This window comes from Phaseolus vulgaris, chromosome 5 (genome assembly GCF_000499845.2).
Source record: "Phaseolus vulgaris cultivar G19833 chromosome 5, P. vulgaris v2.0, whole genome shotgun sequence".
NCBI classification, from domain to species: Eukaryota; Viridiplantae; Streptophyta; class Magnoliopsida; order Fabales; family Fabaceae; genus Phaseolus; species Phaseolus vulgaris.
The window spans coordinates 14,256,554-14,283,392 of record NC_023755.2 but is presented as its reverse complement, the minus strand read 5'-3'; the positions used below and the strand labels follow the sequence as shown (position 1 = coordinate 14,283,392).

General features: G+C 49.2%; 1 protein-coding gene across 1 annotated transcript; it reads left to right on the top strand.

Annotated features, from left to right (window-relative positions):
- The first annotated feature begins 1,493 nt into the window (after positions 1-1,493).
- On the top strand, positions 1,494-24,582 carry LOC137833998 (filament-like plant protein 1). Its single transcript, XM_068642065.1, has 2 exons — positions 1,494-2,155; positions 24,327-24,582. The coding sequence occupies exons 1-2, from the start codon at positions 1,494-1,496 to the stop codon at positions 24,580-24,582; spliced, it is 918 nt and encodes a 305-aa protein (XP_068498166.1).
- Positions 24,583-26,839: the final 2,257 nt, after the last annotated feature.

The window sequence follows — 26,839 nt, the reverse complement described above, 5'->3', positions numbered from 1 at the left end:
TGCTGCCTTGCCCCCCCGACGTGCCAGTCTGCGCAGATGACAAAGGGAACAACGGCGAGTTGTTCTGCTTTGTGTATACCACCCTCTTCAAGAAGGTGAAACTCAGGTTTCCCTTTACCCATTTCGAACGGGAACTCTTAACCGAGCTCAACATCGCCGCCGCCCAGCTCCATCCCAACAGCTGGGCATTCGTGCGGGCGTTTCAAATTTTGTGTGTGCATTTGGGACTACCGGCCTCGGTAGATGTGTTCCTTTTCCTGTTCGAGGCCAAGAACCCTGGAGATCGCCTTTGGGTGAGCCTGAACGGAATTGCTGGGAGGTCGATCCTTTCTATCTTCCAACAATCTTACAAGGATTGGAAAGGGAAATTCGTCCAAGTGCACCAAAATGACCGGGACACTTCGCTGCTCGACGGCTTTCCCTTGTACTGGGTTAACAAGGGAAATAAGGACTCCAAGGGAAGCTTTCGAAAGCCAAGAAGCCCCGACAACATGGGCGAGTTGGACAAGGGCCTATGCCTCTTCTGGAAGAGCGTGGCAGCCGCTAACATCACCTCTTCGATCATCTCCTTCGAGTTCTTCGAGGACCAACTCGAGGCTCACATAGGTTAGTGCTTACCTCAACATTTAAGTTTTTGCCCTGTGCTGCATCTCGTTTTATCTGTTTCTGGGCGTCCTGTCTATTGCGCACTAGACTTGGTCTTTATTTCCTGCACCATTTGTTTGTCTCATTTGCACACTTACTGACATGTTTTACCTTTGTCTTTGAGCTTACTTGTATACTTTTGCACTATGCAGATCTCATGCTGGGTAAAGGCAAGCTAGCTGAATTGAGGGCGCTCGCCCGAGCCCACGGGTTGGCGTCGGGCTCCCAAACTGTGCCCAACTCAGTAGTGGAGATCGCCGCTGCTCAGGGCAGATCCCCCCCTCAAGGCCCAGCTCCTTCAGAAGCACTGCCCGTTCAACAACGCAAGAAACTCATCTTGAGGAAGCCAAAGAGGAAAGCTCCTCAGGTGGTCCAAGAAGATGAAGAAGAGGACGATGAGGCAACTGAGGATGGCCTCATCACCAAAAGGAGAAGGGCGGCACCTTCTTCACCACCTGCTCCACCTCCTCTTCCAACACCAACACCGCCTTCTCCCCCGGTTCCAACACCAACACCGCCTTCTCCCCCAGCTCCAACACCGCCAGTTCAAGCAGTACCTTTGGCGGTTGCATTTCCTGCGGTTGAGGCTACTGAGCCCAACTTCATGGAGAACCCTCCGAGCGCCTCCACGCCATTCATATCTGCTGGAGAGGGTCCTTCTTCAACAGCCTCAATCGCCGAAGCTGCGCCAGGTGGGGATGAAGGCGCTCATAACTCGCCGATTATCATCACTGAATCCCCTACATCACCAGCACCAGGCTCCTTCAGCGCCTCCACCAACAGCGATTGCAAGCCTTCCCCTCGTGGTTAAAGGGATCTGGGGACCCTTCACAGCCAAACTCAGAATGATGGCAGAGGACCTCCCCTCCATCATATCAAAAGCTGTGGAGAGCTCCAGCAAAAAACTTCAGGACGACATCTCCGTGCTCCAGGAGGAGAATCACCTAATAAGGATCGAGGCGGAGAAGTTGTCTTGCAACCTTATGATGGCGAAAATCGAGCACTCGCGGGTGGAGGACGCCATGAGCACTGAGCTGAGGGTGGCGCGTAAGGAGGCCACCAATCTACGCCAGAAGGTGCATCTCCTAGCTCAAGAGAAAATTGAGCTGGAGAGCAAACTGGTTCCCTACCGTCTCAAGGTGGCTGACCTGGAGGCATCGATCAAAGCAGATGCAGCCAAGGTAGAGAGCCTTGAGAAGAGGTCAGTAGATCGGGAGGTCCTCTTAGGAAAAGTCGAGAAAGAGAGGGATGACACCGTGGCTAAGCTCGCCGAAGCCAGAAAGGAGAACGAAAAGATCGCTGCAGATCTGGCCCAGGCGCAGGAGGAAAACAAGAAAGTTGCTGAAGACCTCATTCAAGCTCGTGAGACAACTGAAGAACTAAAGAAACGAGCTGATGAGTTAGAACAGCAGACCGAGGGGCTCAAAAAGCAAACTGAAGAGCTCGAGCTGAGCTCCGCCCAAATCCTCGCTGCTGGGTTTGGCGCCGCCCTGGAGCAATTTGCCTGCCAGTACCCTGATCTGGACCTCTCCATGGTGTCACTAAACAACGAAGTGGTGGATGGGAAGATCGTTCCTTCTGAAGATTAGCTGCTTCCCTCCATCACTTATTCCTCTGTTTTTTCTCTTGCACACACTTACTTGTAATAACTTTTCCTTTTTTGGTATATGTATTTTGAACTGATACCGCCTTGCTATGAAGTTTTCTGCTTCTTTATATAATCTCTCTGTTGGCTTTATTTCTTCTTGCACAAATCGCTTAAACGAAATTGACTTAGCAACTCTGCGAGCGCAACTGTTCACTAACTGCCTCAAACTATCAACTTTCGAACGATAGCACTCTAATAACTTGTGAACTTAAGGCAATCGAGCTTCAGCGTAAAACTATTTGCTAAACAACAAGTTTCAATCCAACTAATAGTTTAAGGCATAGTTCACCTGATCTGCTCCATCGAAACGGGCCTTAACTCTTGCCATCGCTTGAATTTCTTCTGATCGCCAAAGAGTCTTGGCGATTCCAGCTTCCTCTTGCCTTCATAACTTGGCCATTGTTCTCTCATCTGGGGGTAGAGGCGCCTTTCGGATCCTTCTCTACCTTCCCTGACTTTTAGAACAGTAAGCCAGATAGCTAAGTGTTCTCTTCGAACCTACCTTAGCTATCCTTTAAACTTCTTCCACCCTCCACACCGTACCTGAACTCGTTCGAGACGAGAAGGATTTTATCTTGCCTGAACTCGCTCGACGGCGAGAAGGTCTTTAACTCGCCTGAACTCGCACATCGACGAGAAGGTCTTTAACTCGCCTGAACTCGCTCATCGGCGAGAAGGTCTTTAACTCGCCTGAACTCGCTCATCGGCGAGAAGGTCTTTAACTCGTGCCTCTACATTGCCCCAGGGGCTACATCTTCTCTCCCCTGGAAACACTGAGGACTTTTTACTGGTGCCTCTACATTGCCCCAGAGGCTACATCTTCTCTCCCCTGGAAGCACTGAGGACTTTTTACTGGTGCCTCTACATTGCCCCAGAGGCTACATCTTCTCTCCCCTGGAGGCACTGAGGACTTTTTACTCTTTCTCGCCTGCACTCGCTCGACGGCGAGGAGGTCTTTATCTCTTTCTCGCCTCAGGACGCGCGAGGGCGTTGAGGTCTTTTAAACATTGTCGGTGCCCTCGATCGCCGAAAGACGATGAGGACTTTTAACTTTAACTGATGCCGCCAATCGCCGAAAAACGATGGGGACTTAGAAACTTTTTAGAAAGCATGCAACATAACTTCAAAACTCGCCTTAAATCACATTCGAGTGACAAGTTCCTTTTTTTTCAAAACTTTCGCAATAACAACAAGCATGCAATCTAAAACACTTTAAACTTCGAAAACTCTTCTTTATTGGGTGGCCTCATTAAAAACCCTCCTTAGGGGAAAAAGAGTGCCCCCTTCAAACTGTTTTAACAGAAAGCTTGCAAACTCTTCGCCTTTGTTTTTACTTACAAAGCTTTTAACTGTAATATAACTTGAGGAGCGTGGCGTTCCAAGTGCGAGGAATCGCCCCTCCTTCCAACGTTTCTAAGCGGTAGGCGCCGTTCCCGAGCGCCTCGGTTATCCTGAACGGTCCCGTCCACTTAGGCGACAACTTATTCTCCATCTCGTACTAGTGGGCCTTCCTCATCACCAGGTCGCCTTCTTTAAACTGCCTTGGCATCACCTTCGAGTTATACCTTCGTTCAATCCTTCTTTTCACTGCCTCAGCCTTTACTCTCGCCTCCTCCCTGACCTCATCCAGCAAATCCAGATTCAGCCTTCTTTCCTCATTCGAGTCTTCCGCTACAAAGTTCTGGAATCTCGGCGAGCTCTCTTGGATTTCCACTGGAATCATTGCGTCGCATCCATAGACCAGGCTAAACGGGGTCTCATGGGTTCCTGACTGCTCGGTGGTGTGGTACGCCCAAACTATACGGGGTACCTCCTCAGCCCACGATCCCTTAGCTTTCTCTAGCCTTCTCTTCAAACCTCTCAGCAATACCCGATTGGCTGACTCTACTTGGCCATTTGTCTGAGGGTGCTCGACGGATGCAAATACTTGTTGAATTCCCACCCCTTCGCACAACTTCTTCAACAGGTGACTTGCAAACTGAGTCCCGTAATTTGACACCAGACGCTTGGGCACACCAAACCGGCACACGATGTTCTTCCACACAAAGCTCTCGATCTTGTGTGCGGTGATCTAGGCCACTGGTTCTGCTTCAATCCACTTGGTGAAATATTCAATCGCCACCACCAAGTACTTCATCTGCCTGATCGCCAATGGGAAAGGTCCCAGAATGTCGATCCCCCACGTATGAAACGGCCAAGGGCTGTAAATCGACTTCAACTCCTCGGGAGGCGCTTTGTGCGAATCGGCGTGCTGCTGGCATTGCTTGCAACACTGTGCGTACTTCTTGCAGTCCTCCCTCATTGTTGGCCAGTAGTAACCTGCACGGAGGGTTCTTGCGGCCAGAGCTCGACCCCCAACGTGACTTCCGCAAATCCCTTCGTGGAGCTCGGCCATGATTCTTGTACATTTCTCTCCGTGCACACATTCTAGGAGTGGGTGTGTGAACCCAAACCTATACAACTCGCCATCAATCATCGTGAACTTGTTGGAGTTCTTCTTTATCTTCCTGGCCTCCGTTGGATCCAGTGGGAGAAGGCCATCCGCCAGGCATCGCTTGTACTGTGTTACCCAGGTGTCTGGCTCATGGGTAGCGCAGACCTGTGCCACACTCACCTTCTCCTCCCGGCATATTCTTATTCTTGGCGATCTCAAGGTCTCCTGAGTTAAAGACCTGTGACCCCTTGCCGCTTTCTCCGTCGACTTGCTTATCTGAAGAACCAGGTGATCCGCCACAAATGCTCTAGGCGTCTTCAGAGTTTCTTGGATCACCGTCCTCTGCCTACCCCCCTTGCCTGAACTGGCGAGCTTAGCTAGCAAGTCAGCTCGGGCATTCTGCTCTCTGGGCACATGGACCACATCAAAAGAGACGAAGGAACTCTTCAACTCCCGCACATACTCCAGGTAAGCCGCCATTTGTGGATCCTTGGCCTGGAACTCGCCTGTTACTTGTCCCGTGACTAACAGCGAGTCACTCTTAGCCATTAGCACCCTGGCTCCCATCTCTTTGGCAAGCAAGATTCCGGTGATCAGCGCCTCATACTCTGCTTGATTGTTGCTGGCTTTGAATGCAAACCTTAGGGACTGCTCAATCAGCACACCGTTGGGCCCTTCCAAGATGACTCCAACACCGCTACCCTGCTGGTTTAACGATCCGTCCACCGAAAGCACCCAACGAAAGTCATCCCCCTCAACTCGTGTTGCTTCTGACGAGAGCTCGACCACGAAGTCTGCGAAAATCTGCCCCTTGATCGGACCTCGGGGCTCATACTTGATATCAAACTCCGACAGCTCCACCGCCCACTTCACCATCCTCCCAGCGACATTGGGCTTCTTCAGAACCTTCTGGATGGGCAAGTCGGTCATCACCAGTATTGTGAAACTGTGGAAATAGTGGCGTAACCTTCTCGCCGAAAAAACCACTGCCAGTGCAGCTTTCTCCAAGGCTTGATATCTCACCTCTGGGCCCTGCAGCACCTTGCTGACGAAATAAATAGGCTTTTGAGCCTGGTCCTGATCTTGGGCGAGCACCGCACTCACCGCCCTCTCAGTCACAGCAAAATACAACCTGAGAGGTGATGGAAGAGGCCCAAGCACAAGCCCACATGCAAGCCCACCAAAGGGTAGATTTGGGCCAACCATAAAGTTATGGCCAAGAGGATCCAAGAAGACGTTCTTTTACATGTTCAAATGCCATAAACTCTAGTGTAGAGTAGACTTTAATTTCTTGTCAAAATTAGCATAGGAACTTTATTTGTAATTTTCTTAGAATTAATTTTGGCACCTAAAACACCAACCTAGGTAAACTTAGAGTTTCTAAAAAAACCTCTAAATTTACCAAGGCCGGTCTAGAAAGCCCATGGAGGGGGTGAGCATAAAAACTAGACACACCCCTCCCCATGTACTCATTTGTGCACCCATGTGCCATGTGCACCCATGTGCATCACATTTACATTTCATTTGGCTAGCATTAGGGTTGCATTATGGTCCCCCTTAGCCTATAAAAGGAGGAGCCTACACCTTGTATTTTCAAGTTTATTGTGAGTAAAGTTATGCTGCCATTTTGTGCCAAGCTTTGCTTCTCCTAGAATTCTAGGCTCTAAACTTCACTTCCTTCACATCTCCTTGGGCTGGCCGAACCTCCCTATAATCATACCTTTCATGCACCTTCGAGATCAACACCACTCTTAGGAGGATCTTGCTCACACACCTTCATAGCTTCCGCACCACTTTTTCTTACATGATTCAAGAAGACCATCATTTGGTATCAGAGCTTTGGTTCTTCAAGATGAGTAGCTCTTGGTCTTTTCAATTTTAGTTCTTCTTTATTTCATATTGTCATTTAATTTCCATACTTGTCTTGCTGTTTTTTACATTTTAATTTTTTCTTGGTGTGCTTTGTGGAAGATCCAACCGAAGCACTCTTGTTCAATTGATCTTGAACAAGTTCTTGTGCAATTTGTGATAGGATTCCATACACCTTTGAGTTGCTATTTTCTTTTAGGCTTTTGAGTCTTTATTGCTTTCATTATTTGGTTCATATTATGCTTTGAGTCTTTAATTTTCTGAATCTATACATGTTTTGTCAAGTCATGTTCATCCTTATTGTCAACAATTCATAGTAGTCCTTTTATTTGGCTTGATTGTTTCTTGATTTTGGGTCTCTTTAATTGCTTGAATCTGCTGTTCTTTGCTCTTTTGGTGCCTTTTTAATTTTTTAGTTTGAGTTCATATTGTGTTTAGATCCTACACAATTCTATTTCACAAATTTCCATTGTGTCTAAACTTTGGTATCTTGCTGTTTTTGTTTCCAGTTTTCAGAATCCCCTGTTTCAGATTTTCTGTGCTGGCTGTTTTGTTCCAGAAAAATAATTTCACTCATAGGAAAATTTTGATTCTCTGGAATATGCAAGTTTGAAGTGTTATAGAAAGGAAAAAAAATTAATTAGTCCAAAAGAATCAACAGAAAAAATGATAAATCTTTTAAAATCAGTGTGCAAATCTGAGGCGCTACAGCTGGCGTAACTGAACACCAAAATTGAAAAATTTATTAAAATAAATCGGTGCATGCGTTTTGAGTGATTCCAAAGCCAGATTTTAGCTAAGATCTTGAATATCTTGCATATCAAATTTCAGAATCATATCTTAAAAACACAGCTCAGCATAAATTGGGGAAAAACACGTTTCTGGCCCACAACATTTTCCAGTGGTCCTGTTTTTTTATTTGGTCATCTAATTCTAGTGCCATTCTTAGGATTCTTTTGTGTGCCTACCTTTATTTTGGTACTGTACCGCCCTGGTGGTCGGGAGTGATGACGTGGCACCCTGCTACAGTATAGGCGTGTTGGCAAGGCGCCAGGTTGGCAGGAGGGAAGGAAGTCGGGGGGCTCGTGTAGTCGCCAGTTGTTAAGTTGGCGTGTTCCGATCTCCAGCATATCAGAATCGGCGATCACCAGGTTAAAGATGAAGTCGCCAGATGAAGGAGATCGCCAGAGCAAGCACATCGGAGATCGCCAGAGCAAGCACATCGCCGAAGATGAAGGAGAAGCAGATTATGAAGGCGGCCGGCGAGACCACAGGGAAGGTGTATGAAGACCCCTAACTCGCCAGTTCCAGCAGAGATCGCACTCCCAAGTTAGCTATGCATTGGGCAGTACCATGCATAAGTAACTTAGCCAAAATGAGAGTAGAAGCAGCGCCAAGTCAAGGAGGCTCCAGATGATGGCACGTGTACGACTGGATGCGAGCCACGTGTCCAGGTCTGTAACTGCCAGGAGAGAGAAAGCAACCAGGTATATAAGAGTTCTTAACAAACTTTCTGAGGTACGCACGTTCAGTTCATACTCTTTACGCTTGCGAGTGATAGAGCTGACTGTGAGAGAGGAGTTGCACGGTTCTTGTTCTCTTAGTATTTGGTGATACCATCACTGACTTGAGCGTTGGAGTGCGATCGGCCGCAGCGGCGCCGCTCTGTTTCTTTGCAGGTTCTTGAGGTGGATCTCGAAGAGGAACGGAGATTCGAAGCGGTGCACACGTCGATCCTTTGACGAGGCAGTTTCCAGCGTTCTGGTCAACAGGCAGGATCAGGTACCTTTTATTTGCTTGCTTAATATTTCTTGGACCTCTTTCTAGTTGTCATAATCTAAATCCTTTTGGTGGTACTGTTTTATTCAATTAAATTGTTTCTTGCTTTTGTTCTTTGACCTCTAATTTGGTGCTGGAATTTATTTCTCCTTTGGTGCTTAATTGAATGGAAACTTGACTTGGGTAAGGTCTAGTCTTTTGATAGGTGTTGGAATTGGAGAATTAAAACCTTCATTCTAAGGGGAAACAAAGCCAAGGCCGAAACAAGCTTTCTTGAAAACACTACAAACACTTGGAGGGCCAACAAGCAAAGACAACAAGGAAGTGCATTTAGCAAAAAAAAGGATCAACAAAGGGAGTTTTCTTAATATCCTTGCAACTTAATTTGTGTTAATTACCTCTTAATTACGATTTAGAAGGTGAGTGTGTCTTCAAGGGCTCAAAGTGTCCAAGAAGCCTCACCTAGGGCTGACTAGTATAGAATTCTTAATTAGCAATTGTTAATTGTTTGTAATTGCCTTTTCTTTTGCTTAATTAGTAACGCTTTGTATGTGTGGTTGTTTTTAAGCTTTGTTAAAACCGTCTAGCTTTGTTAATTAGTTAGCATACATTGTTTTTCTTGCATTGAAAAAAAAAAGTTTTGATTTCTCAACTTAATTGTGTTTCAAGTGGTTTACTAAGAGAAAGCTTTGTGTGAAGACATTGAGGGATAGTTTTTGGCTAAGGCAAAGGCTTGGTATTTAAGTAGTCCACTGTGACTCACCTCCCTTACCTGGAAGACTACCTTCTTTGACTTCCCTAAATTTTTCTCAAGGTAAAATACTTCTACACACAAAGCTTTAGTCATGTCTTCTCACTCCTCTAAATCTCTTAAAAGTGAGGTGAAATCCTTGAAATCCCTTTTGAAACAACTTACTAAGGATATTCAATCAATTTCATCTAAACAATTGGAGAATGAGATCAAAACTAATGAATTGACTAAAGCAAAGAATGAGAAGTCTCAATTTTCAAAAAGATTACATTCTCATGCATCTAGCTCTAAACATCATGATTATCTTGGGGAAGAAAGTCTTAGGAAAAATGAATATCATCAACAATTCCCTAGGAGAGCTAGGAAAGAGAGACAAGAAAACCTAACCAAGCATATCTCTCACACTCAAGCTAGAGAAATTCCATGTTTAGAATACCTTGGCAATGATCAATTAGCATCTCAATGTTTCAATGAAAGATCTATGATCTTAAGGGACAAAGATGAGAATAGTAGCCAAGAAAAAGAAGCTAGTGAGAGTGAAGAAAATGTAAAAATAGAAAAGCAAGAGAAAACCCTTGGGAAACAAAAGGCGTGGGAGAAGAGTGTTCCTTCCCACAAGGTCATTCAACAAGAAGGAAAAGTTGAAAAATACATTTGAAAATATACCTCTTGTTGAACAACCTAGCCTTACCTTTTGTAAAGGAACACTTGCAAGCCTAGAAAAAAAAGAAGAATCCTTAAAAAAGGCTTGCATAGATAAAAAAAATATAGTAGATTATTTTACATACATGCCAAGATATCACCAAGTGAAGGTCAAGTCATCTATAGGCATCTACAAAGACAATTTTTTATGTGAAGTAGTGCCTAAAGAAACTTGTCATGTCTTATTGAGACAACCTTTGCAACGAATTGAAATTTCCATGAACAAAGGTTGTATCAACGAGACTACCTTCACACATAAAAGAGAAATTCTTCATGAAGGAGAACTCATGGGTCAAATTAGAGTTGATAAAACTCTAGAGCTTTTAAAAGGAAAATTATTGTCACCCATGAGAAAAGATGTTCAAAGACATTACCCTAGATACATTCCGTGTTTTAAAAATACATCTAAGGCGATGTCTCATGAACTCTATACTCCTTCACCTTTTGCAAATGATCCTTGGGAAGACATAAGCCTAAATTTCATATTAGATCTTCCTAGGACAACAAAAGGTTTTGATTCCATTTTCATGGACATGGATAAACTCTTCCTTAAAGAAGTGACAAGTCTTCATGATTTCTCTTCAAACTTAGTGTTGGATAGAGCTCCAAAATTTGAAAACCATCATTTGAGGATTCTCTTGGAAAAACTTGCAACTAAGTTGTCCTTTTCAAATTCTTATCATCCTCAAAAGAATGGTCAAAATAAAATTGAAAACATAGCTCTTGTTACTATGCCTAGAGAAATCATGAAAGACAACCACAATTCTTGGGATGAGTATCCTTTTTCTATTGAGCATGCATACAATAGAGTAGTGCACAAGAATACTAATATTTCTACATTTGAAGTTGTATTTGAACATAGTCCTCTTTCTCTTTTTGCGTTGTTACCACTTCCTAAAGGAATTATGCCTAAGGAACAAGTAACCACTATTGAAAATTTTACAAAGCATGAGAGGATTAGAGAACACATGCAACCATCAAAAGAGAAATATTGTAAAAAGTTGCCAAAAACAAAAGAAAAACAAAAATGGCAACTTCATAAAATTGATTTGTATATAACTGCTTCAACTAACTCATTTGCTTGATTTGATAATTCCCCTAGGTGGACGTTTGATCCGGGAGGGCAAGCATAGTTGAAGAAGCAAGAGGCTGCTATCCGAGATCAAATCTCTAGATCTGAGGATAGATCTTCTCAAGGAGAAGGAGATGATGGACACCATCCAGCCACATCCATTCCCTAGCCATGAAGAAGAAGAAGCAATGGATTTGAGGACAAATCCTTTTCAAGAGGGAGGGGATGATGGAAGAGACCCAAGCACAAGCCCACATGCAAGCCCACCAAAGGGTAGATTTGGGCCAACCATAAAGTTATGGCCAAGAGGATCCAAGAAGACCTTCTTTTACATGTTCAAATGCCATAAACTCTAGTGTAGAGTAGACTTTAATTTCTTGTCAAAATTAGCATAGGAACTTTATTTGTAATTTTCTTAGAATTAATTTTGGCACCTAAAACACCAACCTAGGTAAACTTAGAGTTTCTAAAAAAACCTCTAAATTTACCAAGGCCGGTCTAGAAAGCCCATGGAGGGGGTGAGCATAAAAACTAGACACACCCCTCCCCTTGTGCTCATTTGTGCACCCATGTGCCATGTGCACCCATGTGCTTCACATTTACATTTCATTTGGCTAGCATTAAGGTTGCATTATGGTCCTCCTTAGCCTATAAAAGGAGGAGCCTACACCTTGTATTTTCAAGTTTATTGTGAGTAAAGTTATGCTGCCATTTTGTGCCAAGCTTTGCTTCTCCTAGAATTCTAGGCTCTAAACTTCACTTCCTTCACATCTCCTTGGGCTGGCCAAACCTCCCTGTAATCATACCTTTCATGCACCTTCGAGATCAACACCACTCTTAGGAGGATCTTGCTCACACACCTTCATAGCTTCCGCACCACTTTTTCTTACATGATTCAAGAAGACCTTCATGATTCAAATGCCATTTGGTGGGCTTGCATGTGGGCTTGTGCTTGGGCCTCTTCCATCAAGAGGGGTCCCCACCAGCGGTTTGCATAAAATCGGCGGGCTCGCCAGGTACTCTTTAAGCTTGACGAAGGCCTCTTCACACTCCTTCGTCCAGGAAAACTTGTTGTTTCGCCTTAAACACTGAAAGTACGGATGGCCCTTCTCTCCGCTGGCTGATACGAAACGAGACAGGGCGGCCATCCGACCTGTAAGTTGCTGCACTTCCTTCACGGTGGTCGGGCTCCTCATTGCCAAGATGGCAGCACACTTATCAGGATTGGCCTCTATCCCTCTTTGGTTAAGAGGAATCCCAAGAACTTCCCCGCCTCCACGCCAAAGATGCACTTCTCGGGATTCAGCTTTAACCTGAACTTGGCAATCGTGGTGAACAACTCCTCCAAGTCTGCAACATGCTTGCTCTTCTCCGGCGAGGTCACGACCATGTCATCTACGTACGCTTGCACATTCCTACCCAGCATTAGTGCAAGCACCCGATCCATCAACCTCTGGTACGTGGCCCCCGCGTTCTTCAGCCCAAAGGGCATCACCTTGTAGCAGTAGCACGATCTCTCCGTCATGAAGGCGGTCTTCTCTTCATCCATAGGATGCATCTTTATCTGGTTGTACCCCGAGAAGGCATCCAGGAAACTCAGCAACTTACACCCTGCAGCACTGTCAACCAGGGCGTCTATGCTTGGCAAAGGATACAAATCCTTTGGGCAAGCCTTGTTCAGATCAGTGAAATCGACGCACATGCGCCATTTCCCATTGCTCTTCTTCACCAGCACGACATTGGCTAGCCACTCAGGGTACTGGACTTCCCTGATCTGGCTTGCAGCGAGGAGCTTCTGGGTTTCATCCCTGATCGCCTGCCTTCTCTCCTCGTTGAATTTCCTTCTTCTCTGTCGCACTGGTCTGACCTGGTTGTCCATTGCTAGATGATGGCACAAGAAGTCGGGGTCAATTCCCGGCATGTCTGAAGCAGACCATGCGAAAGCATCCAGATGCCGCTCTATCACCTTGGCAATCTGGTCTTGGAGCTCAGCCTCCAAGGATCTTCCCAACTTGGAGACCTTTCCCCCGATCTCCCTTTCGAGCCATTCCTCGACGGGTTTGGGTCTAGCTTCCCTGGCGATCACCGCCCTGGCGATCACCGCCCTGGCGATTCCCAGCTCCCTCGCTTCCTCTGGGCGGTTCCTCGCCTCTTATTCCCGCTCGGCGTTCTCTCCCTCAGCCTCAGCATCCATCATGGCGACGTCTCCTCCGGCGGCCACCTCCATCGCTGCACCAACAACCCGCCACTCTGTTGGCTTGGGCTTCACACCGGGAGGCGGCATCGTTGTGATGTAACTCACTGACCTCTTGTTTTTCAGGCTATTCTCATAGCACTTCTTCGCTTCTTTCTGGTCAGATTTGATGGTGATCACCACCCCTTCCATCGATGGCAACTTCACCTTCATGTGCCTGGTCGACGGCACAGCTCCTATTCTGTTGAGTGTTGGCCTTCCCAACAGAATGTTATATGCTGAGGGAGCGTTCACGACGAGGTACTTGATTTTCTTCGTTCTTGAGCCCGCCTCATCCGTGAAGGTAGTTCTTAATTCTACATACCCCCTGACCTCCACCTGATCGCCAGCGAAACCATACAAACACCCTCCATAAGGCCTCAGCTGGTCAAGGGGCAACTGCAACTGTGTGAAAGTCGGCCAGAACATCACATCTGCCGAGCTTCCTTGGTCCACCAGAACTCTGTGGACCTTCCTTCCCGCCGTAACAAGCGAGATGACTATGGGATCGTTGTCATGAGGCACAACGTCCCTGAGATCTTCCCTTGTGAACGTGATGTCCACGTCTGGTGAGTGGTCCTCGAACATGTCCACCGTCATCACAGACCTCGCATACTTCTTCCTCTGTGACGCGGTGCATCCACCACCCGAGAAACCTCCTGCAATGGTGTGGATCTCTCCGTGGGTAGGCATCTCAAGCTGCTGAGCCTCACCACCTGCTGGCTGGGAGCTCGACGCGCCACCCGTCCTTTTATCCAACAAGTAATCATTTAGGAACCCGCTCTTGACCAGGTCGTCGAGCTGGTATCCTAAAGCCAAACATGAGTCCACGGTGTGGCCAAAGCCCTGGTGGAATTCGCACCAGGCGTCTGGCTTTGGTCCCAACACCTTGTCGCCCACCTTCTCGGGCGCCTTCAGCCTGGCTGCTATATTGGGAATGGCGATCAGGTTCGCCAACCCCATAACAAACTTATGCTTCGGCGGGCGATTGTATTCCCGACGTGCCAGTTGAGGGCGCCCTGGGCCCCTGCCCTTGTTCTTCCTTGGATCATAAGGATGGCGAGTCCTCTGATCCCTCTTGGCCGTCGCCGTCTCCAGCACCCTCCGTGGCTGAATCCTGGTCTGGGCACGTGGCCTAGCGGGAGCCACGCTTCCCCTCTTCTCGGCGACCTCACTTTCATCGGCGATGTGGGCCACCGCAAGTCGCCTAACCTCAGCAAACGTGGCGGGGTGAGCCCTGATCAACGCCTCGCAGAAAGGTCCCGGCAGCACGCCCTTCTTGAATGCGTAGACAAACATCTCTTCGTCCTTGGCCGGCGAGCGAACCATCTGCGCCCCAAAACGATTCAAGTAGTCCCTGAGGGACTCTCCCTGGTACTGCCTTATGTTGAACAGATCTTAAGACACCCTAGGCGGCTCCTTGTTCACTATGTACTGCTCGACGAAGATCTTCGAAAACTGCTGGAAATTGGTTATGTGACCTGTAGGCAGGCTCACAAACCATTCCAGCGCCGTCCCCTGGAGTGTGCTCACAAACATCTTGCAATACACAGCATCCGATCCTCCTGACAGCATCATCTGCGTGTGGAACGTGGTGAGATGTGCCTCAGGATCCTCCACGTCGGTAAAAACAGCCTTCACGGGTACCACACTCGCAGGGATAGGCGTATCTGTAATCGCCTGGGCGAAAGGCATGGGGAAAACGCGAGGCGGCGTTGACGGCGCGACCTCTTCAGCGACTGGGCGCCCTCGCTGCTCCTGAAGAGCTTGGCGCAATTCCTCAGTCACTCTGCTAAGCTCTTCATTCCTGGCCTGAGAGGCGACCAGGTCCTCATGCATCTTTGCTTGCTCTATGCGCGAGGCTTCCACATTCGCCTGCAACGCACGCATGATTTCCACCATCTGCGCCATAGTCATGGTGCCTTCAGCAGCAACTGGCGCAACCGGACTTGAACGGTTGCTTCTCATCTTTCTCATGAAAACTTGACAGATCACAAAGAGTGACAAACAACACCTTCTTCAGCGACGATCGATTCAGCGATCAATCGGTCAGAGCTTCGCAAAACTCCAAAGAACTTCAAGAACACAACCTCAACAGCAGACCTTCACAGAAACTCACTACTCCACCACGAACGAACGGCGAAACTTAGATCTCAGCGATTAAAACTTGCGTAAGCCGTGAAAAACCTCACCTCACCGAACAAGAATTCAAACGAACGGTGGAAAACACGAAACTACCGAACAAAGCTTAGATGAACGGCGAAAAATGGTTGCACCAGCACACAACAACACAGAAACTGCAGAAACTTCCAAGAATTCACGCTGTGGATGGGAACAGGTTTTACACGGCCCCACGGTGGGCGCCTGATGATCCTGCCTGTTGACCGGGACGCAAGAACCTTGCCTCGTCAAACCTGGATCGACTTCTGCGTCGTGTTAACCTCCGTCCTTCACCGTGATTCACCTCAAGAACCTGCAAAAGACAGAACGGCGTCGCTGCGGCCGATCACGCTCCGACGCCCAAGTCAGCGACTGAACCACCAAATACTAAGAGAAAACTCAAGAACTCTAAGGAACCGTGCAAAATTCTCTCTCAGCGTACTCAAGACTCGCAAGCGTAAAGAAGTAATCTAAACGTGCGTACCTCAGAAGTTCGTTAGAATCTCTTATATACCTGCGCACTTTCTCTCTCCAGACAGTTACACATCTGGACACGTGGCTCGCATTCAGCTGTACACGTGTCGCCATCTGGAGCATCCTTGACTTGGGCGCCACTTCTTACTCTTCAGGCTTTTGGCTAAGTTACTTATGCATGACACAACTCAGTGCATAGCTGCCTTGGAGCGTGATCTCTTCTGAGTGGCGAGTTCGGGTGCCTTCGTACACACCTTCCCTGTGGTATCGCCGGCCGCCTTCATGATCTACTTTACTTGCTTCACTGTGTACGTTCAGGTAAGCTGTCTCCCGACCTCATCCTCTGGCTAGCTAGGAAATGACTATCTGACTTCATCTTCGGCGATGTCCTTGTTTCGGCGATCTCTAACCACTAGGTCATCGAGGGTTCGCATCTGGCGACTTCATCTCAAACCCGGTGACCGTCGGTTTAGGTATGCTAGAGACCGGGGCACGCCAACTTAATAACTGGCGACCACACGAGCCCCCCGACTTCCTTCCCTTCTGCCAGCCATGGGCCCTGCTCAACACGCCTACATAATAGCTCGCTGCCACGTCATTACTTCCGACTACCAGGACGGTACAAGCGCGATCTTGTACCCTTTGATCTTGGCCTCTACTTGATCACGACTAGCTACTCCCTTAGCTTTGTATTTAACGGCTCTTGTGCATAGCTTTGTACTGAACGACTGACTAGGCGTAGACTGATCAGTCGTCGTTCTTCAAGCAGCGTACCCACCAACAACTCATCAGTCATCGTTCTTCGGGCAGCGTACCCGCCGACAACTCATCAGTCATCGTTCTTCATACTTCACTTTGCTTCTTTGTCGCTCTAGCGCAAAGTGCATAGAGGACATTGATCGTCAGAGGTGATACCTTGTTTGGCGAAATTTGCTCAACTGCGTGAACTCAACAATACTGGAACTTGACCCTCCATGTACCGCTTTTAACTCGAGCAAATTGTTTAACCTTATAACAAACTTGGCAAACTGTTAACTCAAAGTAAACTTGAGCAACTATCAACTCTTCGGCGATGACGTTGAATAAAACTTGTGAACTTAAGGCAACAAATCTTAACAAAAGATCACTTACTGGGCAGCAGGTTCTGACTCAAACTAGTATTAAAATACAGTTTACCTGATCTGCCAAGTGAGATTCCCCCTACTTCTGTCATCGCCCGGAACTCTTCGGATCTGGTACTCGCCGCACAACCCCTTCACTGTCTCAACTTTCACGCCATAGGGTTCTGGCGATGTTACCTTTCTTCTTTTCATGACCTGATCATTGTTCCCTCATCTGGGGGTAGAGGCGCCTTTCGGATCCTCCTCTACCTCCCTGAGTTTCGGACCAATGATCTGGTCTTACTGGGTCAATATTGATGTTTCACTTAAAGGGGGAAAGGCATTTTCTTTCCCTTCCCACCACTCAAGGTCACAAACACCCCTGACTTTTCAGCTCATCTTGCTTGAACTCACTCGGTGAGAAGGACTTCATCTTGCCTGAACTCACTCTGAGGTGAGAAGGACTTTTTCTTGCCTGAACTCACTCTAAGGTGAGAAGGACTTTTTCTGGTGCCTCAACTTGCCCAGTGTGTACATCTCCACCCCCCCTGGATGCAGCAATGCCGCAGGGTCCAAAGCTGAACAAGAAAGGATGCAGACGGAGTTGGCCGCGTCGCAAAGCAGGAACGACGAACTGAATCGCGTCAATGAAGAGTTGAGGAGGACGTTGCAGGCGCAGAGGGAACACGTGGTTGACGAAAGGATGTCTAGGCAGCCGTCACCTCCAAGAGCGTTCCCCATGCCATTCTCCCCTGAAATCATGGGAACCATGGTGCCTCCCAACCTGGTGGGGGTGAAGGCGTCGTTCAAGGGGGTAGAAGACCCAGAGGCGCATCTGACGACGTTCCACACCCAGATGATGCTGTCTGGGGGCTCAGACGCTGTGTACTGCAAAATGTTCATGAGCACGCTAAGCGGAATCGCCATGGAGTGGTTCGTGAGCTTACCAGAAGGGCATATCACGTCTTTCTCTCAGTTTTCAAAGCTCTTCACTGAGCAATACATCGTCAACAAAGCACCTGCAGTGGTGTCATACGATTTGTTCGACGTGCGTAAATACCAAGGTGAGTCACTGAAAGACTACCTCAACCGCTTTGGAGCACAAGTGGTTAGACTGCCCAGCAAGGATGAAGATATGCTGGTGCACGCGTTTAAGAAGGGAGTGCTGCCTGGCCCCTTCAGCGAGTCTCTCATCAGAAGCCATCCCAGCACCTTTGCAGAGATCCGACGACGCGCGGTGGCGCACATAGTGGCAGAAACAGAGGTTTCTGAGAAGAGACGAAGTGCTGCACCACCAAGACCGCGTGGAGGGCAAGGGAAACCGCAGCAAGCAAGGGTGCATGAGGCCAAGGAGGGGAAAGAGGTGCGGGAAAAACCTCGTCCCTATGCACCAGGCAAAGATCAGAGCAGGGGGCGTGCAAGGGAGAACAATGCGCCCCCAAGATACAATTTCATGGTGGGATTGGCGGATCTCATCGCCCTTCCTGCTGTAGCAGCAAGACTACGCGTACCGGAGAAAACTGACAAGGTACTTGGTAGAAAGAAGAATGAGTGGTGTGAGTTTCACCAGGCCTTTGGCCACACACTTCACTCCTGTTTGGCGTTGGGTCATCAACTGGTAGAGTTGGTGAAGTCTGGGTTCCTAGCAGATTACCTGCGTGAGCCGCAGGGTGATCGCGCGTCGGGATCCCAGACCGGAGAACAGCAGCATGAAGTCCCTGTACATGGGGAAGTGCAAACAATCGCGGGAGGCTTCTCTGGTGGGGGATGCACAGCGTCACAGAGAAGGAGATACGCTCGGTCGGTGATGGCAGTAGATGCGGTAAATGAGAGTCATTACCCTGAAGTAGATATTATCTTCAGAAAAGCTGATCTACGGGACGTTGTCCCGCACGACAACAACCCTGTGGTCATTTCCCTCATCACAGCAGGAAGACGAGTGCACAGAGTACTCGTAGATCAAGGAAGCTCGGCAGACGTCATGTTCTGGCCAACATTCAACAAGTTACAGTTGTCCCCTGATCAGCTGAGGCCGTATACCAAGTGTCTCTACGGTTTTGCAGGAGATCAGGTAGAGGTGCGGGGATACATTGAGCTGAGGACAACGTTCACTGACGGAACGACAGCCCGCACTGAAAGGATAAAGTACCTGGTGGTGAACGCCCCTTCTGCGTACAACATTTTGTTGGGGAGGCCAACACTCAATAGGTTGGGCGCAATACCATCAACGAGGCACATGAAGTTGAAACTGCCGTCGATGGAGGGAACCGTGATAACCATCAAGTCGGATCAGGCTGAGGCAAGACGCTGTTATGAGAACAGCCTGAAGCAGAAGAGAAGTGTATGTCACGTCACCACGAAACCACCACCAGGTGCGCGCGAAGAACGATCGGTGGTTAGGGAGACACAGGGCGCTCAGAGGATGGAGAACGCTGCGGTGGGGGGGCTTCCAGGTAGCCCAAGTTGAAGAAGAAGAGGAAGGCGCGATGCTCCTCGCGAGTCAGGGATCGCGAGGGCGGTCATCGCCAGCGAGAGAAGGCCCCACCCAGCTGAAGGAAGGGTCGAAGTGGACATCGAGGTGAAAAAGTTCAAGTTAGGGGGATCCCTCGTTGAAGAAGAGCGAAAGCTGATCGTTGGTGTGATCGAAAAGCACATGGGTGCCTTTGCATGGTCAGCATCCAACATGCCAGGAATCGACCCCGATTTCCTTTGCCATCGTTTGTCGATGGATCCCAATGTTCGACCCGTGCGACAAAGGCGAAGGAAATTCAACGAGGAGAAAAGGAAGGTGATCCATGACGAAGCGCAAAAGCTCCTTGCTGCAGGGCACATCAGAGAGATCCAGTACCCCGAGTGGCTAGCAAATGTGGTGCTGGTTCAGAAGGCGAGCGGCAAGTGGAGAATGTGCGTGGATTTCACTGACCTCAACAAGGCGTGCCCCAAAGATTCTTACCCCTTACCCAGTATAGACGCCCTAGTTGATAGCGCATCAGAGGGAAAGTTGCTCAGCTTCTTGGACGCTTTCTCGGGGTATAACCAAATCAGGATGCACCTCATGGATGAGTGCAAGACCGCGTTTATGACGGAACGGTCTTGCTATTGCTACAAGGTCATGCCATTCGGGTTAAAGAACGCGGGGGCCACCTACCAGCGGCTCATGGATAGGGTACTCTCGCCCATGCTGGGAAGGAACGTACATGCATATGTAGATGACATGGTGGTTACGTCCCGAGAGAAGAAGCATCATGCAGCTGATCTGGAGGAACTATTCACCACCATTGCCAAGTACAGGCTGAAGCTCAACCCAGAGAAGTGTATTTTTGGTGTGGAGGCTGGGAAGTTCTTGGGTTTCCTCTTAACAGAGCGGGGAATCGAAGCTAACCCAGAGAAGTGTGCAGCAATCGTGGCAATGAGGAGCCCAACGACGGTGAAGGAGGTGCAGCAGCTCACCGGTCGCTTGGCAGCCTTGTCCCGGTTTATGTCCGCTGGAGGGGAGAAAGGTCATCCATACTTCCAGTGTCTCAAACGCAACAGCAGATTCCTTTGGACACAGGAGTGCGAGGAGGCCTTCATCAAACTGAAGGAGTATCTAGCGAGCCCACCAGTCTTGCGAAAACCTCAGGTAGGCATCCCTCTTCGTCTATATTTCGCTGTGACGGAGAGAGCAGTTAGCTCAGTCCTGGTGCAAGAGCAAGACCAGACCCAAAGGCCTGTTTACTTCGTGAGTAAGGTGCTGCAAGGCCCTGAAACAAGGTACCAGGCCCTCGAGAAGGCTGCCCTGGCGGTGGTGTTTTCAGCCAGAAGACTCAGGCATTACTTCCACAGCTTCACAGTGGTGGTGATGACTGATCTGCCTATCCAAAACGTGCTGAAGAAACCTGATGTAGCAGGCAGGATGGTCAAGTGGGCGGTGGAATTGTCAGAGTTTGACATTCAGTACGAGCCCCGAGGACCGATCAAGGGGCAGGTGTTCGCGGACTTTGTAGTCGAGCTGTCGTCGATCGCGACACCTGCAGAAGGATTAGATTTCCGATGGGTATTATCGGTGGATGGGTCCTCTAATCAGCAGGGGAGCGGTGCTGGAGTCATTCTGGAAGGCCCAAACGGAGTACTGATCGAGCAGTCCCTCCGCTTTGCCTTCAAAGCTAGCAACAATCAGGCGGAGTATGAAGCCCTGATCGCAGGAATGTTGCTGGCAAGAGAAATGGGAGCAAGAAACCTGCTGGCCAAAAGTGACTCTTTGCTGGTCACGGGGCAGGTTACAGGGGAGTTCCAGGCAAAGGATCCCCAGATGGCAGCCTACCTGGAGTATGTACTGCTCCTGAAGACGTCCTTCACCGAGTTTGAATTGGTACACGTGCCAAGAGAGCAAAATGCCAGAGCAGACCTGCTTGCCAAGCTGGCCAGCTCAGGCAAAGGGGGGAAGCAGAGGACCGTCATTCAGGAGACCCTAAAGGTACCGCGTGCGTTCGTGTCAGACAACCAGGTGCTTCATGTATACAAGTCATTGGAGTGTCTGACGATCGGTCATCGGTCGTTGACCCAAGAAACGCTGAGAGCACCGAGGGTGAGATCGCGACCGTCGAAGACCGATGAGTCAATGGAGGTCCGCGCGGAGAAGGAGCCCGACACCTGGATAACGCCATACCAGCTGTACTTAGAAGATGGTGTACTCCCACTCGACGTGGCAGAGGCAAAAAGGATAAAGAGGAGTTCAAGTAAGTTTACTCTAATAGATGGAAACCTCTTTAGATTTGGATTTTCTCACCCTGTGCAGATCTGTGTGCACGGCGAGCAATGCACCAGACTCATGTCTGAGCTGCACGAGGGGGTGTGCGGTAGCCACGTAAGGTTTGCTCAGCGCTGCAAACAGTGTCAACTGCACGCAGACTGGCACAAGGCACCTCCTGAGGAGTTGAGGTCCATCCATAGCCCGTGGCCATTTCACACATGGGGGATCGACATCCTAGGACCTTTTCCCTGGCGATAAGGCAGATGAAGTTTCTCATCGTGGCCATTGAGTACTTCACCAAGTGGGTGGAGGCAGAACCAGTCGCACACATCACTGCACAGAAAGTCGAGCATTTCGTCTGGAAGAACATCGTCTGCCGCTTCGGAATACCCAAGAGGTTGGTCTCCGACAATGGCACCCAGTTCACGAGTCATCAGCTGAGCAAGATGTGTGAAAAGTTAAAGATACAACAGGTTTTCGCTTCAGTGGAACATCCACAAACCAATGGGCAGGTGGAGTCGGCAAATCGAGTACTGCTCAGGGGGCTGAAGCGAAGACTAGACAAGGCCAAAGGAGGCTGGGCAGAGGAGGTCCCCAGAATTGTATGGTCTTACCATACCACCCCACAGTCCAGCACCCATGAGACACCCTTCAGCCTTGTCTATGGGACAGACGCCATGATTCTCGTGGAGATACAGGAGAGCTCCCCCAGATTCTTGAACTTCATTGCTGAAGAGTCCAATGAAGAACGAAAGGTGAACCTAGACCTGCTGGACGAAGTGCGAGAAGAAGCCAGAGTCAGTGCTGAAGCTGTAAAAAGAAGAGTAGAGCGGAGGCACAACTCTAAAGTGAGGCCCAGGCGCTTCCAGGAAGGTGATCTGGTGATGAGAAAGGCGCATCAGAATGACATGCAGAACAAATTGTCTCCAAAGTGGACAGGCCCGTACAGAGTGGTTGAGACGTTGGAGAACGGAGCCTATCGCCTAGAGACTTTGGAGGGAGGAGCAATCCCCAGAACGTGGAACGCCACCCATTTAAAATTTTATTTCAGTTAAAGTTGTACAGTAATTGCGTTCTCGCGCTAAAAGATACATGCTTTGTATGTGGTGGAAACAGTTGAACAGACAAGGGGGCACTCTTTTCCCTAAGGAGGATTTTTAACGAGGCCACCCAATTAAAGAAAAATTTCCAGCGTATCAAGTGTGCTCAAGTATTAAAGTTAAAATCCTCCTTGCCCCAGGTGCAAGTGCAGGTGATTTGTTAGGCCTTACTTGCCCTAGGCGCAAGTATTGGCACCGATCTAAGTCTTCCTCACCCCAGGTGTGAGCGCAAGCAGTTAAGGTTTTGAAAAGCCAGGGGTGCTAGTAAGACCAAGGGAGGGAAAGGAAAGATTTTGACAAATGTCCTTACCCACTTGGCATACACCAATATTGGCCCAGTAAGGCTCTTAGTCCGAAACCCTCTTCACCCCAGGAGTGAGGCAGGGAATGAACGACTCAACCCGCCGAAGGGTGATGACCTTGGGGAAAGTAAGAGGGGTTAGCGAGAAACACTTTTCTTTCCCCAAAACGAGGCATCACCTCGAGTGAATGATGTCAAAGTCTTCTATGCACTTAGCGCTAAAGCGACAGAGAAGCTAAGTGAAGACCAAAGAACGATCACTGATGAGTCGTCAGTGATTGGTTAGTGGTGCAAAGCAGCGCACAAGGACTATTAAACACAAAGCTAAGGGAATAGCTAGTCGTGATCAGGTAGAGGCCAAGAACAAGGGAGGCAGATCACACTAGGCCTAAGCTGGTTAACACTTAGTCGTGTGCAAAGGGAAAGACAAAGCTTAAGATCGCGCTGAACCTAGGCTAGCTAACAGTTAGTCGTGTGCATAAAGAAAAGTGAAGCTCAAGAAAAATACAAGAGAAGAAGCTCATACAAATTGAGAGTTTATATTCACAACCAAGTCTTATACAAATTTTGAGTACTAAGAAAAGTTGTGCAGAAGTTAAAATTTACAAGGAAGAGAAGAGATTAAGGGGCAGGAGGGATGAGCTTTCCATCTACCACTTCGTGATAGATGCTGAACTGCGAGGGGTCCAGGTCTGGGAGAACGCATCGGATTTGCTCGAGTGCTAGCTCGAATCCGTCAGTAAGGGCATCAGCACCCACGTTCATCAAATCAGCCTTCTCCGCCTCTAGTTTTAGCTTGGAGGCCTCCGCAGCATCTCTCTCAGTGGTAAGGGCAGCAAGGGAGGAGGCAGCTTCTTCCAGTTGGCCCTTGGCTTCAGATAGCTTGCCCACCACCTCCTCAAGCCTCTTCTCTCCAGCAGCAGCTGCTTCTTTGGTGGACTCGAGCTCCCCCACTAGTTGAGAATTCAGTTGGCGTAGGGAGGAGGTCTCGGCCCGTAGCTCCACCACCGCGCAGTCCAAAGAGCTAACAGTCTGCCCCATCAAGATCTCCGTCTTGATGGTCTCTTGGACCTGCGCTAGGTACTCCCTCCTAGCTTTCTCCACCATGCCCCGCATCAGCTCTATAGACCCTTGGGCAGCTTCGAAGTCACTTCGCAGTGACTCCTTGTCGTGCTCAAGATCCTTCACCCTCTTCTCCAGGGCTAGTTGCTTGCGGTGCTGGGTGGAAAACTCCAAAGAGAGCACCATCTGCCTGGCCAGGTGCATGTCCACCTCATCACCGTTCCATTCGACGAGCTCCCGGTTGCTAATGAGCTGTCGAACTAGGGTGATGACCCTGCTGAAGTTCTCGTGGCTGGCTCCAGAGGCGCTTGGGCGCGAGCTGGATCCACCACATTCAGCAGTTGCAGTGGAGATTGGCAGTGGTGGTGGGGGACCCCATGTCGAGCAGAAGCACCCCCAGCAGGAGGAGCAGATGGACCAGGTGATTGGCCTGCTGGGGGGGGAGATGGCAGTTGAGAAGTTGGAGGCAACTGCTGGCAAGGAGAAGGGAAGCATGTGGGCTCTGTGGCAGGTTGAGTAGAGGGAGGAGGGGGTGAACCTTCCTCTACCTCCACCACCTCGATCTCCCCAGGCTGGAGAGACGAAGCCCCCTCGACCGCTGGTATCTTCCTCTGGCAGTGTATGAGAGGAGAGCCAGAGCTTTCCTCTTCGGTTGAGGCAGCAGCAGCAAGTGAAGTAGAAGCCTTCACCAGTCTTTTTCTTTTCCTTCCTTGCTCGGGGCCTTCAGCTGGCGCGATCGAGAGTGGAGGGGCTGCAATGGGCTCAGTGGTAGAAGAAGAGGAGCCAGTTCCCTTGGTTCCCCGACGTTTGGCAAGCTCCAGCAAGGCTAGCCTCCTGTCTTTCCCTGACATTGAATCTACATAGATGAGAAAAGGAAAAGTTAGATGGCCAAGTTACGCAAGTAAGTCAAAATATATACAAGCATGCATGAGAAGGTGCAAGTATCCTAAGAGGTGGAAGAAAAAGAGCTACCTATGTATTTTTTCAGAGCCACCACATCAAACTCTTCTTTGATGAGGCGAGCAGAGTTATACTTGGCCCCCAGGAACAGCCCACATAGCTCGCGCTCGTAGGGGCCATGACTTCAAGGTCCCTGGGTTTCTTGAATTCAACCCCAGGAACCCAGTAGAGGGGGTACCCCTCGAGCAGATTTGGACTTTGTGGGGTGGCAGATATCATGTAGAACCTGCCCTTCCAGTCTTTGAAGGATTGGTGGTATAGGCCCAGGAGCACCCGTCCAGCAACCCCGTTCAGGCTAACCCAAGACCTGTCCCTAGGATTCTTCGCCTCGAAGAAGTAGAGGAACACATCCACGGAGGCGTTGTGCCCGAGATAATTGCAGAGGATCTGAAATGCCCGGATGAAGGCCCAGGCATTTGGATGGAGTTGGCAGGGCGCGACGTTCAACTCCATCATCAGCTCCTTTTCGAAAAAGGTGAAGGGGAGGCGCAGCTTCAACCTTTTGAAGATGGCGGAGTAGATGAAGACGAAGGGCACCCCATTGGTGGCCCTATCGTCCGCGCAGATGGGCATCCCTCGAGGAGGAATGCGGATTTGGATGTTAAAGTCATTTTCCCTGTCGATGGCGCAGGAAGGCTCATCGAGATTGTGGCTCAGCAGGGACGTGAGGTGGCCCTGGGGCAGTAGGGTGGAGGTTTCAGCGAGCAACGCCAAGGGGGCCCAGTCGTAGACCCTGGCATTGTCGTGGTAGGAGGTAGCAACAGGCGATGGTGGAGCTGGCGCACTCGCAGAAGGTTGTGCACCAGAAGATGGGGCAATAATACGCGCGGTTTGTTTCAAGCGAGCCATCGCGAGATAGCTGCAAATGGAGGAAAAACGAAAAGTCAGAATGAATGGAAGAAGAGGGAATGATGAATGTTTCGGTGAAAACAGAGAGGGGGAAGGAGAAAGAGATGCCCAGGTGAAAAGAGGAAGAAGAAGAAGCAGAAGTCAGAGCGAGAACGTGAAAAAACCATAGCGCGGGTCGAGAGAGGGAAAATAGAGAAGATGAATGCATGATAACGAGAAAGATAAATGCAATCGGTAAAGATGACCTAAAAGGGGCCAGGAAGAAGAAAAACCATACCTTTGGATGATCGCAAGAGGTTTGGAAGCAGAAAACTTGAAGAAAGATGGGTGCGCAGAGAAAGAGTTCGCAAGAAGTCTGAGAGTCGATTGAAGAAGATGAAGGAACAGTGAAGGCGCGCGCCAATTTGAATAAGAGAAGCGCTAGCGACACACCACGCTGGCCATCGATGGGGCCACGTGTCGCGAGATTAAGGAAGGAAGTCCAAACGTTAAAGAAGCAACACGTGAGGTGGCACGTGATGCGGTCCCACTTGCCACGTGGACAGAGGGCACGACCACTTAGTCTCTTCGCCGAGAACGAGTTCACATCGAGACTCGGGGGCTTGTGATCCGATCGGTCATCGGTAGTCGATGACGTCAGCAGCAGAGGACCACGTGGACCACTCGCAGGGTGACACGTGGACCAAGTGACAGAGAGATCAAGGAGACGATCGCCGAGAGCGGTGATCGGGGGTCAGTAACCAAGTGACCACCGACAGATCAGGCGGCAGAGAGGTCAGGGGACAGATCATCCAGAACGGTGATCGGTGGTCAGTAGCCAAGTGGCCACCAACAGACCAGTTCTCAGACTAACGCCTGGGGGAAGAACGCGAGAAGCAATAGAGCACTGATCAGTCATCGGGTGCATTGTCATCGGGGTCTCGTGTTACACGCAGTTAAACTGGGACTGAGGTTTGTACCGTCCCGTA